Source organism: Gorilla gorilla, chromosome 14 (assembly GCF_029281585.2).
Source record: "Gorilla gorilla gorilla isolate KB3781 chromosome 14, NHGRI_mGorGor1-v2.1_pri, whole genome shotgun sequence".
Classification (NCBI taxonomy): Eukaryota; Metazoa; Chordata; class Mammalia; order Primates; family Hominidae; genus Gorilla; species Gorilla gorilla.
In genome coordinates, this window is record NC_073238.2 from 115,021,211 (window position 1) to 115,037,531 (window position 16,321).

General features: G+C 38.6%; 1 protein-coding gene across 7 annotated transcripts in view; it reads left to right on the plus strand.

Moving 5' to 3' along the window:
* PCCA (propionyl-CoA carboxylase subunit alpha) overlaps positions 1-16,321 on the plus strand; it is a 456,523-nt gene that overhangs the window by 232,544 nt on the left and 207,658 nt on the right. For all 7 annotated transcript variants that reach the window (XR_010130619.1, XM_019039752.4, XM_055360016.2 and 4 more), the window contains one exon: positions 62-137. Coding sequence is in view for 6 of the 7 variants with exons in the window: in XM_019039752.4 (XP_018895297.3) it covers positions 62-137 (76 nt within the window). In the remaining variant the exon portion in view is untranslated. The remainder of the gene's footprint in view (positions 1-61; positions 138-16,321) is intronic.

Genomic DNA, 16,321 nt, shown 5'->3' on the forward strand with positions numbered 1-16,321 from the left:
TGAATCATTTAACATAGTTCTAAATATATATATATTGGGTTTTTTGTTTGCTTGTTTTTAGCTAATCACATATGGCTCTGATAGAACTGAGGCACTGAAGAGAATGGCAGATGCACTGGATAACTATGTTATTCGAGGTAAAAACAAAGATTTGCACTCATTGGTTATTGTATATGGTGTCCAGTTCCAGAGAACAGCCTGGGGGTTTACCAATGAGAATATGGCACAGCACATTTGCTCACTGTGTGCTTAAAGAGAAATAAGAAAAACTCAAATCCATCAAACCACCATACTAAGTATAGCCGTTTCCACTGTTTTAAGCAAATGCATATTTTCTCTATATGCCTAACATATATATTACTCTATATAACCAGTACACATTGGTTACACAGGCCTTCAGGAGGGCGTCTTTTTTCTTACAGAAGTAATATTGCTGTGGAGAGGTCTTTAGTGCGTATTTGGGACACACGTTCAGTTGATGTGAGTTTATCTATGTTTATCTATATATGTGAGTTTAGATAGACATAAATAAGTTACTTGGGAAGATTATTCCTGGAAGACATTAAAGTATTTGTAAGCACATTCTATGGGGATTTTCTCCCTTTTTATCTCTGCATTTTTATTGTGGTAATTGAAATACTAGATTTTGGTTAATTTAATTTTTACTGTAATGTGCTTGAGCAGTAAATCCATGAATTTGAGAGTCTGAATAAGAATATTTTGTCAAAACTCATTTCTGTTAAGCTGTGATATAATACGACATAGGGACATGGCATCTGGGCAGTTTGTCAAAATATTAGATTAGTTTTGGTCCCAACTAGAAGTTATTTATCTACTCCATCTGGCTTCTGAAAGGAGTACTCTTTTGTATTTACATGAATACCATTTCATGTTTTATACTTAAATGAACATTTTCCCACTAATTTGCTTACTCTATATATGTATATATAGGTTCACCAGTTACTGCAGTTTTTAAGTGACTAAAATACAAAGTAGGCTTGCCATTATTCTCCTAACTTTATATGTGTCACATATAAAAAATATATTTTGTTGTATAGGTAGATTTTTCCAGGCTTAGTCCGAAATTTTGCCTTTGAATTACTGTGATGTAGTAGACAGAAACCAGACAAAGCTGGGTTCATAGCCCTTGTCCTGACGCCATTTAATAATTATGTGATTTTTGGCCAAGCACGGTGGCTCACACCCGTAATCCTAGCACTTTGGGAGGCTGAGGCAGGTGGATTGTGAGGTCAGGAGTTCAAGACCAGCTGGGCAAAGATGGTGAAACCCAGTCTCTACTAAAAATACAAAAATTAGTCGGGCGTGGTGGTGGGCGTCTGTAATCCCTGCTACTTGGGAGGCTGAGGCAGAAAATTGCTTGAACCCGGGAGGCTTAGTTTGCAGTGAGCCAAGATCACGCCACTGCATGCCAGCCTAGGCGACAGAGCGAGAGTCCGTCTCAATGAAAAAAAAAAAATTTTTTTTTAAATAAATAATTACGTGATTTTTGTCAAATGACTTTGTCTCTCTGAATCTCATACTCCACATTTGAAAAATGGAGTGATAGTCTCTGCCTTATAAATTACTGGTGAGGATTAACTGAGGTTAAGTATATAAAGGGCTTGGCACCACACTGGCTTATGTTGTTCAATAACTTTAGTTCTCATCCTTTCTTCCTCTTTCCTCACACTTATAAAACCATATATTTAAGAATCAAGGCCAGGCATGGTGGCTCACGCCTGTAATCCCAGAACTTTGGGAGGCTGAGGAGGGCAGATCACTTGAGGTCAGGAGCTCAAGACTAGCCTGGCCAACTTGGCAGAACCCCGTCTCTAGTAAAAATACAAAAATTAGCCAGGCGTGGTGGTGGGTGCCCATAGTCCCAGCTACTCAGGAGGCTGAGGCAGGAGAATCGCTTGAACCCAGGAGGTGGAGGTTGCAGTGAGATGAGATTGCGCCATCACGCTCCAGCCTGGGTGACAGTGTAAGACTCTGTCTCCAAAAAAAAAAAATAAAAGTCATGTGTTATAAATCACATTATCAATTCATTAGTCATATGAAATTTACTAAATCATAGATAAACAATATTGAAAGACCGTTTTAGGTAAATTCTAATACTGTGTGCGGAGGTTATATGCTTTCATTGCACCCTGTTCAAATACTTCTCCAGAGAATTTACCATCACTGTAAAATTAAAGTATTAATTGTGTAATTAACTGTGAAATGTTGGGTTATCCTATAAGAATATTAGGCACATGAGGACACTGATGATCTTTATCATGTTTGTATGCATATTGCTGGTGCTTAGCAGTGTCTGACACATGCTAGATGATTAATAAATGTTTGTTGGATGAATGAATGAGTGAGCAAGTGATACTATCCCTGATTTCAAGGAGTTACTAATATACTTGGTGTGAAAACATATGAAAAGATAAGTATAATATTAATATAGCTTTGTAGGTGCCACAATAGGGGATTGAAAAAAGTGTAGTGGGAGTTTAAGGAAGAGGCTAGCATATCTTTCTTTTCTTGCCTCTCTTAGTCCTTTGAAAGTAACTAGTACTGCTTTAGGACTCATAGTGTCTCTGTGTCTCTGTCGAGAGTACCTCACTTTGTTCTGCTTTCAAATGATCCTCAGAGTGGCAGGATTTTTAAAAAGACTGGTAATGTCCTGTGTAGGTGAAATAAAGGGGATGGGCACGCTCAAGCGTCTTTGCAGTATCACTTGTTGTAGTATTTTGGGAAAATAATCTGGTGTTAGATGTTAAAATAAAAGTGCATACCCTCTGACCCAGCTATTCATCTTTTGTGAATCTTTCCTATAGAGTTAAAAAACTGAATTATGAGCATGTTCACCATGACATTTACAACAACATTGTTTGTATAGCCAAAATGCTGACCAACCATAGTGTCCACTAAATGGATGAATGACTGAATAAATTACAATGAATTATTACTATAAAATACTATGCAGCTGTGACTTAAAGACCTGTTTGTATGAATCGTTAAAGTAGAAAAGCAATTTGTAGTCATGTGTAGTACATTCTCATATCACTTGAACCATCTTCTCATCCTAAAATATTTTAAATTGTGTTGGATGAGCACAGAGAAAGGTGTGGACATCTACATATCACAATGATTTTTTTAAGCTCAAAGGATTTATGAGAGAGGGGTTTTTCTTGACACATTTCTCTTAGACTTTTTAATTTTAGGCATTTTCAAATCTATAGAAAAGTTGAATGAATAGTACTGTGCATGCCTGTATACTCTTCACCTAGATTAATTATTATTTAATAAACTTTTTTTTGATATTTGCTTTCTCTATTTCTCCCTTTCTTTGCCTTTTCCTCCTCCTTTCTCCCCCTTCCTCTTTCCTTCCCTCCCTCCATTCTCTTCTCTGTTTTTCTCCTTATCATTTGAAAGAAGGTTGCAAACATCATGGCGCATCACTCCTGAATACTTTACCAGGCTTCTTAAGGGGAAGACCATGTTCCTGTAACTGGATTTTTCTTGCCTGCTGCACAGATAGAGTCTATTTATTGAGACAGCGTTATTGCAATAGAGAAAGAGTTTAATAAACACAGGGCTGGCTAAATGGGAGACTGAAGTTTTATTACTCAAATAAATTTCTCCCAAAATTTGGAGGCTAGGGTTTTTAAAGAATAATTTGGTGGGCAGGGGGCCAGGGAGTGAGGAATGCTGACTGGTTGGTTTGGGGATAAAATTATAGGTGCTTGAGGCAGGGTCTTCTTGCTACCTTCAGTTACTGGGTAAGATCACAGAACTAGTTGAGCCAGTTTGCTGGTCTGGCTGCATGACTCCTGAGCCGTAATTTCTAATGTTAGTTTTACAAATGCAGTCTGTTCCCCAGACAAGGAGGGGGTTTGTTTTGGGAAGGGGCTGTTTTCATTGTTTTACAGTTAAAGTATAAATTAAATTCCTCTTATAGTTAGCATGGCCTATACCCAGGAATGAACAGGGGCAGCTTGGAGGTTAAAAGCAAGATAAAGTTGGTTAGGTCAGATTTTTCTCAGTGTCATAATTTTTGCAATGGCCATTTCATTCCTGCAAAAAAGCACAATACCATCATTACACCCCAAGGAAAATTGACAGCAACCTAACAGTTTCATCTCATGTATTGTCCATATTTAAGCTTGTCCCTTGGAGTCTTTTTTTATTGTTTTTTAATCCCATCTGTGGCCCAAAGTTACACAGTGTCTTTGATTATGTCTCTTTATTATCTTGCCCTCTTTCATATTTCATTTCATTAATTTTCAGGAGAGTCCACGGCAGTTGATTTGTAGAATGTGGCACATTCTAGATAGAAAGTGTTAACGTTGGTTCACTAAAGGCACTTGTGAAGTGATTCCAAGAATGAGGGTTGTAGGTGATAATTTGCACTATCACTCACAGAACTCGCAGAAACTCTTTGCTTACTGTTATCGGTTTATTATAAAGGATACAGCTTGAGAGTAACCCAGTGGAGGAGATGCACGGGGCAAGGCGTTAGGAAGGGGTGCAGAGCATCCATGCCCTCTCCAGGTGCACCACCCTCCATCACTTCCGTGTGTTCAGCAACCCACAAGTCCTCTGATCCTTGTCCTTGGGTTTTTATGAAGGCCTGACTAGGTAAGCATGATTGATCCTATCAATCTGCCATTAGTGATTAAGTCATTCTTCAGTCCCTCTCCCCTTTGGAGGGTGGGGGTGGGGCTGAAAGTTCCAACCCCTTAATCACATGGTTGGATCCTCTGGCCACCTGCTCCCATCCTCTAAGTGTCATCTCATTAGCATAAACTCAGGTATGATTGAAAGGAGCTTGTTATGAATAACAAAAGACATTCCTCTTGCAACAGTCATTTCTATGATATTCTTGCCAAAAATGTACAACCTGAATATAATCATGAGGAAACATCAGACAAACCAAATTGAAAGACAGTCTACAAAATAAATGGCTTCTTCTCTTCAAACATGTCAAGGTCAGGAAACACAAAGAAGAGTTGAGCAACTTATGTAGATCAAAGGAAACTAAAGACACATGACAACTAAATGCAATGTGTGATCCTGGTTTAGATCCTGGACCAGAAGAAAAATGTTTTTCTTTTGTAGTAAGGGTCATAAGTGGGACAATTGGTGAGATTTGAATAAGGTCTGGAGATGAGGTGATAGCAATGTTAGCAGTGTTAGGCTTGTCTGATTTTGATCCTTGTACTGTGATTATAGAAGAGATATACCTTGCTTTTAGGAGATGTACACTGACATATTTAGAAGTAAAATGACATCTTGTCTGCAACTTACCTTCATATGTTTAAGAAAGAAAATTATGTATCTGTGTATAAATAGAAAAAATTAGTGACAAAGCAAATAAATGTGATAAGATGTTATCATTTGTAGAACCTCCATATATAGTAATTCTGCTTACTATTTTTTAAAATTTGTTTTTTAATTTTGAATTTTGAAATTATTTCAAAATAATTTTGAATTTTTTTATTTTGAAATAATTTCAAAATTTAAAAAATTTAAAATTTAATTTCAAAATAAAAAGTTAAAAAAATAGGGAAGAGCAAGTACCCCCACTCTCCACTAATATTTAAAGAATAAAAGCAGAGATGCATTTGGGATTTTGAACTTACATATTACTTATCTGGCTAATTCTGAAGGATAGGCAGGTTTAAAAACTTGCTTTATGAAAGGCAGAAAAGGGAAGACAATCTACTGTCTTGTTTGGTGACTGCTTAATTATTCAAATATGAATTTTTTTTTCTGTGCTGATTGTGAACTTTTGTTAAGACAGAGAAACTTTGAAGCAAAAATGTAATTGGGTTAAAATGAATTTCAAAATCCTCATGAAATAAGAGTGCTTTTGGCCTCTGTTTGATCCTGGCAGCATGTCTAGCTGATGTCTGGGCAGTGTTTTGGAACCAGCAGGCAGTCAGGGGAAGGCCACTCCTAGGGGCCTGTTCTCTGTGGCCTGGTGGTGATTTCCCATACAGATGGGACCTGGTGAACTCTGCCAGAGGTCATCCTTGACTCCCAGTCCACACCTCCCAGTCATAATTTTTATGAGTATGTGATTAATAATATCCTTGAAGTTGTAAACTAACTCTCAAAGAATACCTCTACTGTCCCCATACCATTTAAACAAGGATCTGTTCAAATAGTGTTGTCTTTCCTGGGATGTGAAAAGAAAGAAACTAAATGCAAAATGGTAACTTTCAAATCTGTATGATACCGTTTAGTGCTTCAATGATTCTTCCCATCTATCTGATCTTTTGAGCTCTTAGGTATAAAATACTCTTCTGATTATTACCCTCTTTTGGCTTTAGGATTAATTAATGGACAATAGTTTCGGGAACAGTTAGTCGAGGCATAGATGTTTGTTGTCTGCCATGAGCCATTATCTCACCATATTGGCCTTAGGAAAGAAAAAGAGATAACAATTTAGTTTTGCATAGTCATATATAATATTTTATTTAGAAAACATTAAAGAGAAAATGGTTTTGTGTTTTAATTTTGTTTTTAAAATATCATTTAGTGAGATAAAAGTCTGTATTTTTATGCTGTATTTACTATTCAAGTAGAAAGATTTTTAAAATTCCATGCTTCATTTATGTGCTTGATGGCTCTGTTCTTTGATATCCAAAATGTAAATTAGTATTTGCTTTCAATTCCTTTGAGTTAGATTTTTCTAAAATTAACACCTATTTTTCAGCTTTGGATATAGAGGACAAATACAACATATGATTTATCCTGTGAAACTGCAAGCATGTTAACTTTCTGAATATTATCAGTCACAAATTTTGGGCATCAGAAAATAATCTCTTTTTTTGTTCAAATTATCATTAACTATTTCTGAAAACTATATTGTATTTTACTGATGACAGAGTTTGGTTCCACCTGTTTTAACATTGGCCACACAGGGAGCTAAAAAATTTATACCAGCAATAGGCTATAAACATGAAAGCCAGTAAAGTTAAATATGAAATATGAAATATATATGTTAATAGTATTCTTTTTTTTTTTTTTTGGAGATGGAGTCTCACTCTGTCACCCAGGCTGGAGTGTAGTGGCATGATCTTGGCTCACTGCAGCCTCTGCCTCCCAGGTTCAAGCAGTTCTCCTGCCTCAGCCTCCTGAGTAGCTGGGACTACAGGGGTGCGCCACCACACCTAGCTAATTTTTGTATTTTTAGTAGAGACGGGGTTTCACCATGTTGGTCAGGCTGGTCTCAACTCCTGACCTCAGGTGACCCGCCTGCCTCGGCCTCCCAAAATGAACAATACTACTTCTGTTTAACCCGGGGAGGGAAGTTCAGAAATCCTGAGACTGCCTGCTAACTTACCTACTGTTTTGCAAAAACACTTCTAAATTGAAATATTCTGAATTATTTATTTGTACATAAGATCAATATTTTTGGTAAATTAAATTGTTGATGTACCTTGGTCTAATACCTTTCATCCCTTCCAGTCCCTCCCTTAGAGTCTTATTTTTTCCAGAACTTTATTTGTTCATTGTAATATATGAGCGATTTGCATATTGCTGGTTTTATTTCACGTTTCTCTGTCTCACCCTGTTTTGGATTCCTTCACATATGGGAGATGTTCCCCCATAAGTAGGAACGTCTGTTTTCTGATGTATACCATCGAATCTGCCTGCTTTTCTGAACCTTAATCATTCAGACATCATCTCACAGGCATCTCAAATTTAACTTGTCCATGAATCTGCTATTTTCCTCTCAACCTGTTTCTTCTCTGCAAATGGCAACTTCTCTCATGTTGCAGAGCCAGAACTTTGGGTGTTGTGCTCATCTCCCCATTCTTTGTAATTGTGGTTGTTGTTTTGAGACAGGGTCTCACTCTGTCACTTAGGTTGGAGTGCAGTGGTGGGCTCAGGGCTCACTGCAGTCTTGACCTCCAGGGTTCAGCTGATCCTCCCACCTCAACCTCCCTGGTAGCTGGGACTACAGGCACAAGCCAGCACACCCAGCTAATTTTTTGTATTTATTATAGAGATGGGATTTTGCCATGTTGCCTAGACTGGTCTTGAACTCCTGACCTCAAGTGACCCGCCCACCTCGGTTTCCCAAAATGTTGCAATAACAGGCATGAGCCACTGCACCTGGCCCTCATCTCCCCATTCTTGCCATCAGTCCCTGCCTGCCTCCTGAATATCCGTCAAGTCCAGCTACTTCTCCCATCTGTATTGTCAGTGTCCTGGCTGTGGACCCCAGCCTTGCCATTTTTCAGCATATCTCCGCAATTGTCCCCTAAGGAATTTTTCCATCTTCCCTCTTGCCCTTCCTCAGTCCCTTTTCCGTATAGCAGCCTAAGTGATTCTGGATTGCATAAATCTAGTCATACCTGCCCTGCTTCCCATTCTAGTTGGTCTCATAGGAATCTGGAATCTGTGCATGGCCTATCACACGCTGAATGCCTATTGGCCTTTTCACTGCACCCAGCACCATTCTCTCCTTTGCTCATACTCAGACCATGGTGTTTTCCTTTCATTCCTCTCCATAGGAATACCTGGTGGTAATCATTTGCTTTTTGCAACAGTGAAATCTCTCTCTGTCTCTCTCTCTCTCTCTCTCTCTTTTCATTATACTTTAAGTTCTAAGGTACATGTGCACAACGTGCAGGTTTGTTACATAGGTATACATGTGCCATGTTGGTGTGCTGCACCCATTAACTCGTCATTTACATTAGTTATATCTCCTAATGCTATCCCTCCCCCCTCCCCCCACCCCATGACAGGCCCTGGTGTGTGATGTTCCCCTTCCTGTGTCCAAGTGTTCTCATTGTTCAATTCCCACCTGTGAGTGAGAACATGCGGTGTTTGGTTTTTTGTCCTTGCGATAGTTTACTGAGAATGATGGTTTCCAGCTTCATCCATGTCCCTACAAAGGACATGAACTCATCATTTTTTACGGCTGCATAGTATTCCATGGTGTATATGTGCCACATTTTCTTAATCCAGTCTATCATTGATGGACATTTGGGTTGGTTCCAAGTCTTTGCTATTGTGAATAGTGCTGCAATAAACATACGTGTGCATGTGTCTTTATAGCAGCATGATTTATAATCCTTTGGGTATATATACCCAGTAATGAGATGGCTGAGTCAAATGGTATTTCTAGTTCTAGATCCTTGAAGAATTGCCACACTGACTTCCACAATGGTTGAACTAGTTTACAGTCCCAGCAACAGTGTAAAAGTGTTCCTATTTCTCCACATCCTCTCCAGCACCTGGTGTTTCCTGACTTTTTAATGATTGCCATTCTAACTGGTGTGAGATGGTATCTCATTGTGGTTTTGATTTGCATTTCTCTGATGGCCAGTGATGGTGAGCATTTTTTCATTTGTCTGTTGGCTGCATAAATGTCTTCTTTTGAGAAGTGTCTGTTCATGTCCTTCGCCCACTTTTTGATGGGGTTGTTTGTTTTTTTCTGGTAAATTTGTTTGAGTTTCTTTGTAGATTCTGGATATTAGCCCTTTGTCAGATGAGTAGATTGCAAAATTTTTCTCCCATTCTGTAGGTTGCCTGTTCACTCTAATGGTAGTTTCTTTTGCTGTGCAGAAGCTCTTTAGTTTAATTAGATCCCATTTGTCAATTTTGGCTTTTGTTGCCATTGCTTTTGGTGTTTTAGACATGAAGTCCTTGCCCGTGTCTATGTCCTGAATGGTATTGCCTAGGTTTTCTTGTAGGGTTTTTATGGTTTTAGGCCTAACATATAAGTCTTTAATCCATCTTGAATTAATTTTTGTATAAGGTGTAAGGAAGGGATCCAGTTTCAGCTTTCTGCATATGGCTAGCCAGTTTTCCCAGCACCATTTATTAAATAGGGAATCCTTTCCCCATTTCTTGTTTTTGTCAGGTTTGTCAAAGATCAGATAGTTGTAGATGTGCGGTGTTATTTCTGAGGGCTCTGTTCTGTTCCATTTGTCTATATGTCTGTTTTGGTACCAGTACCATGCTGCTTTGGTTACTGTAGCCTTGTAGTATAGTTTGAAGTCAGGTAGCATGATGCCTCCAGGTTTGTTCTTTTGGCTTAGGATTGTCTTGGCAATGTGGGCTCTTTTTTGGTTCCATATGAACTTTAAAGTAGTTTTTTCCAATTCTGTGATGAAAGTCATTGGTAGCTTGATGAGGATGGCATTGAGTCTATAAATTACCTTGGGCAGTATGGCCATTTTCACGATATTAATTCTTCCTATCCATGAGCATGGAATGTTCTTCCATTTGTTTGTGTCTTTTATTTTGTTGAGCAGTGTTTTGTAGTTCTCTTTGAAGAGATCCTTCACATCCCTTGTAAGTTGGATTCCTAGGTATTTTATTCTCTTTGAAGCAATTGTGAATGGGAGTTCACTCATGATTTGGCTCTCTGTTTGTCTGTTATTGGTGTATAAGAATGCTTGTGATTTTTGCACATTGATTTTGTATCCTGAGACTGCTGAAGTTGCTGATCAGCTTAAGGAGATTTTGGGCTGAGATGATAGGGTTTTCTAGATATACAATCATGTCATCTGCAAACAGGGACAATTTGACTTCCTCTTTTCCTCATTGAATACCCTTTATTTTTTTCTCCTGCCTGATTGCCCTGGCCAGAACTTCCAACACTATGTTGAATAGGAGTGGTGAGAGAGGGCATCCCTGTCTTGTGCCAGTTTTCAAAGGGAATGCTTCCGGTTTTTGCCCATTCAGTATGATATTGGCTGTGGGTTTGTCATAAAATAGCTCTTATTATTTTGAGATACGTCCCATCAATACCAAATTTATTGAGAGTTTTTAGCCTGAAGGGCTGTTGAATTTTGTCAAAGGCCTTTTCTGCATCTATTGAGATAATCATGTGGTTTTTGTCTTTGGTTCTGTTTATATGCTGGATTACATTTATTTATTTGCATATGTTGAACCAGCCTTGCATCCCAGGGATGAAGCCCACTTGATCATGGTGGATAAGCTTTTTGATGTGCTGCTGGATTTGGTTTGCCAGTATTTTATTGAGGATTTTTGCCTCGATGTTCATCAGGAATATTTTAAGGCCTCTCTGTGTTGCCTAGGCTGGAGTGCAGTGGCACAATTATAGCTCACTGCAGCCTTGAATTCCTGGATTCAAGTGATCCCCCTGCCTCTGACTCCTGAGTAGCTGGGACTACAGATGTGCCACCCTACGTGGCTAATTTTTAAATTTTTTGTAGAGATAGGGTCTTTGTTGTCCAGGCTGGTCACAAACTCCTGGCCTCAAGCAGTCCTCCTCCCTCAGCCTCCCAAAGGGCTGGGATTACAGGTGTGAGCTAAATTCCTCCCTAATGTTACCATAGCCTTAGCTACTTATCTTTGGATCCTTCTCATCTTTCTGTTTTCCTTCCCAGCCAGGAAAATCTGTGTAAGTCTCAAATACTTTCCTCTTCCCGGAACACCAAAGCTGTCATTTCCTATGCAGGTGAACCTTTCTGGCAAGTGATACCTCTTTTCTTTTTCAAAAGCACTCTAGTTTGTCTCTTTGTGAAACATGATCAAGGGATTAATTTCCCATGTTTTATTTAGCCTGATCTCTTTCAAGGAGCTTTTTACATTTTTGCCTACCTAATTGATCTTTCTAAGCATCCTAGCGTATTGCCTTCAATTGCTTTTCACTTTCATCTAAACAAAAGCAACGCCACATTTTTTCAATGATTTCTTAGGTATATTGATGTCATTAGAAATTTCATATGCCTTCTATGTTTCTCATTAAAAAAACTTATTAAAGCACTCTGAAACATAGTTATTGTATATGGGCCAAGTAAATCATTACCCACAGAACAAGCATGAAATAGCTGTGTATATCTCATGGGCACGCGCTATAGAAGATCTCTGTGTGTGTGTGTGTGTGTGTGTACATAAAGTGATCTGTAATATATATATATGTATATAGTGAAGAATATGATCGATTCTGATATATATATATATAACTTTTTCCATGGAATTTTTGTGTAGCTAAAGGAATAGCATTAATTTGAATTTGTGAACGTTTTCTAAATGTTTTGAGGCAGTTTTTATAAATTGAGAATTGGCCTTTATAAAGTTTAGATACATAGCATCTCTTGAGTCAGGAACAGAAATGCTCAGGATTTTCCATATGGTTGTGGATATGGTCTACTATAAAAGAGATGCATAGGAAAATGCCTGGGAGGGTATACATGTTAAGCTGTTATCATTGGCTAGCTTAGAGATGGAAAGTCGTATTGAAAAGGTGTGCCCTGCTCGCTCAAACACATGCACTAGGGTACAGGGTAACCTGCTGTAACGAAGATTTCTAAATACAGTGGGATAAATAAGAGAGACGTTTATTTACCTCTCATGTAACTGTCTGGTCCATGCTGCTGGGAGGGCAAGTCAGCCTACTGAGGTCATTCAAAGATACACACACCCATCCTGATGTGCCACTCCATTTGAATTGCCAAAGCTGAGTTTCTGCCATGTCAGGAAACCCATAGTAAGATGAGAAGAAAGGAAGCTCAAGCAAGCAATGAGAGAGTCGGAAGTTGTGTACATCACTTTAGCTTACCTTCCTTTGTCTAGGAATTAGTTTGTCATGCCTAGCTACAAGCTAGATGGGAAAGTGGAGTCTGTGTCTGGGTGTCTTTTGCTCAGCTAAAATTCTATTACTGTGGAAAAATGAAAAGCAGGTTTTAGGAGAAACTAGTAGTCTGTCACAATAAACTGTATCTTAAAACTTGTTTATATATAATTATATATATGTAACTATTGTGATATATAATGTGCTAATCATTAGGTAAACTATTCAGTCTCTCTGGATTGCAATTTTCTTTTTTTTCTGTTTTTTTTTTTAATTTTTTTTTTTTCTTTTAGAGATAGGGTCTCTCTCTGTCACCCAGATTTGGGTACAGTGATGCAGTCGTAGCTCACTACAGCCTCGAACTCCTGGGCTCAAGTGATCTTCCTGCCTCAGCCTCCCAAGTACCTGGGACTATAGGCACATGCCACCATTCCCAGCTAATTTTCTGTTTTTATTTTTTGTAGAGACAGGGTCTTGCTACATTGCCCAGGCTGATCTTGAACTCCTGGTCTCAAGTCTTCTCCCACCTTGACTTCCCAAAGTGCTGGAATTAAAGGTGTGAGCCACTGCACCCAGCACAATTTTCTCATTTGTAAGGTCCCATTTTTCTTTGTAGTTTACTTGTTCTATAACTAGTTGCGCAGTTTCCCAAGAGCAGGTACCATATTGTGTGCTCTCATTTTCCTTCCCATGATATCTAATGGCTGCATGAGTAATAGTGTAGAATACCTGTTGATGGATATAGATAGGTTTGCTCAGATTAAAGGGCTAGATAGTGAATGTTTTAGACTTTGTGGGACACAAGGTTTCTGTTACAACTGCTTGACTCTGCTGTTACAACATGAAAACAGTCATATGTAAACAAACCACGCTGGCTGTGTTCTAATAAAACTTTATTTACAAAATAGGTAGGAGGCTAGATTTGGCCTTCAGGCCATATTTTGCCAACCATTGTCTTATAGGAAAGTTACACTTTCCAAATAGATACAGGTGTAAACTTAGATTTCAGGAGCTCCATTTTTTTTTTTTTTTTTTTTTTGAGACAGAGTCTCACTCTGTCACCCAGGCTGGAGTACAATGGTGCGGTCTCGGCTCACTACAACCTTCACCTCCCGGGTTCAAGCGGGAGGCCTCAGCCTCAAGAGTAGCTGGGATTACAGGCGCCTGCCACCACGCCTGGCTAATTATTGTATTTTTAGTAGAGACGGGGTTTCACCATGTTGGCCAGGCTGGTCTCGAATTGCTGACCTTGTGATCCTCCTGCCTCGGCCTCCCAAAGTGCTAGGATTACAGGTGTGAGCCACTGTGCCTGGCCAGGAGCTCCATTCTTAACAGAAAACAGAACTAGAAGTTAGGTAGGTCAGTGCTGAAGCTTAGGATGCAGGAAAACTTCTGTCTGATGTTTTATTAATTACATTTTGTCTCATGCTCTTTGTGTATTCCCATATAACAGGATAGTAATGTTCTTTTTTGAGAGCCCAGCATTGCATTAAGCATTATATCATTTATACCTGATAACAATCATGCGTAATAGGTTCTATTATTGTTAATTTACAAATGAGGAAACTAAAGCTTTGAGAGGTTAACTAACTTACCTAAGGTAAGGGGTAGACCTGGTATTTGAACTTGACTATCTGATTCTTTGCTTACTTTATGGTTATTGTTGCAAAAGTGGGGATTCTGTGAGACTTGAATAGTAAAATCAGAATCATACTTTGTAGGTTTCTTATGCAGCATGATGGTACAGATTAGAACCATAAAAGAGTGGAGTAAAGTAATAGGAAGGAATGAACAAACCTCTGTTTACTTTGACTTCAGCTGTCATGCTGCAGTCACCTGCTCTTCTTGTGGAATCCTGATGTAATTTCTGCCTTCCCTGGATGTGACATGCTTCCTCCCATTTCCTTTCATTCTTGTGTAACATCTTTGTAATCTGGGTGACCAAGATTAGATACTTCATTCTTCACAAAACCTTCCTGCATCCTAGAACTCTCCCAACACTATTAGTATCCTTTTGTGGCAGTTACCTATTTTGATATTACAGTTGACCTTTGAACAACACTGGTTTGAACTGTGCAGGTCCATTTATCTTGAATTTTTTTTCAATAAATATATCCTAAAATTATTTGAAGATTTGTGACAATTTGAAAAAGCTTTCAGACAAACTCTATAGCCTCGAAGTACCAAAGAAAGAAAAAGGTATGTCATGAATACATAAAATTATATATAGAGATACTAGTCTGTTTCATCATTTGCTATTATAAAATATACACAAATCTATTATAAAAGTTAACATTTATCAAAACTTGAACAAACAGAGACCATACCTGGTGCCATTCAAAGCAGAGAGAAATGTACACAAACAGTAAAGACGCAGCATGAAATCATAACCACATTAAGATTCACTGTAGTACATACTGTACTACTGTATAGTTTCATAGCCACCTACTGTTGCTATTGGAGTGAGCTCAAGTGTTGCGAGTATCTGCTTAAAACACCATGTGATGCTGATCACCGCTGTGTGATCAGTTCTCTCTCCAGTAAATTGCATATGGCAGTAAAAAGTCATCGCTTATGGTTCTGGAATATTTTTCATCATGTTTAGTGCAAACCATAAACTTTGAATAACAGGACAGAATCCATACAAAGTGCTACTAGTAATGCTGGAGGTCCTCCCAAGAAGCAGAGAAAAGTCATGACATTACGAGAAAAAGTTGAATTACTTGATAATGTATGGTAGATTGAGGTCTGCAGATGTAGTTTCCTGTCATTTCAAGATAAATGAATCCCATATAAGGACCATTGCAAAAGAAAATAAAATGAAATTCATGAAGCATTTGCTGCAGCTACACCAGCAGGTGTGAAAATCTTGCACTTTTTGTGAAACACCTTTCATTTCATATTGAAGATGCAGCTTTTATGTGGGTACAGGATTGCTATAAGAAAGGCATTCCCATAGACTCGAATATGACTGTCTATGGGAAAAGTGAAGTTGTTATATGACAACTTAAAGCAAAAGGAAGGTGGAAGGATATAAAGCTGGAGAATGTATTGCCAACCAAGGATGGTTTGATAATTTTAGAAAGAGATTTGGCTTTAAAATGTGAAGACAAAATGTGAAGGGTAAGCTGTTTCTGCCAACTAAGAGGCAGCATTAAGACACCATTAAGAAAATCATTGAAGAGAAAGGATATCTGCTGAACAGGTTTTTAATGCAGACGCAAGTGCCTTATTCTGAGGGGAAAAAAAAAAGCCACAAGGAACATTTCTTAGTAGGGAAAAGAAGCAAGCATGAGGAGTTAAGACAGGGACGAATAGGCTAACTCTGTCTGTTGTTCTGTGCAAATGCAGTCAGGTTTATGATCTGCACTTATCTGTGAAGCTGCTCATCTCCTAGCCTTGAAGGAAAATGATAAGCACCGGCTGCCAGTCTTCTGGTTGTACAAGAAGGCTTGGACAATGAGAACCCTTTTTCTGGATTGACTCCATTGATGCTTTGTCCCTAAAGTCTGGAAGTACTTTGCCAGTAAGGGTCTGTCTTCTAAAGTTCTTTTGATATGGACAGAACCCCAGCCACCCATAACACATGTGTTTAACATCGAAGGTGTCGAAGTGGCCTGCTTCTCCCCAAACCCAACAAGTCTAATTCAGCCTCTAGCTCAGAGTATTGTAAGGTCCTTTCAGGCTCGTTATACACAGAGCTGTATGGAAACGATCGTTGACACTGTGGAAGAGAAAAAGTCTGGAAAGATTACACCACTGAAG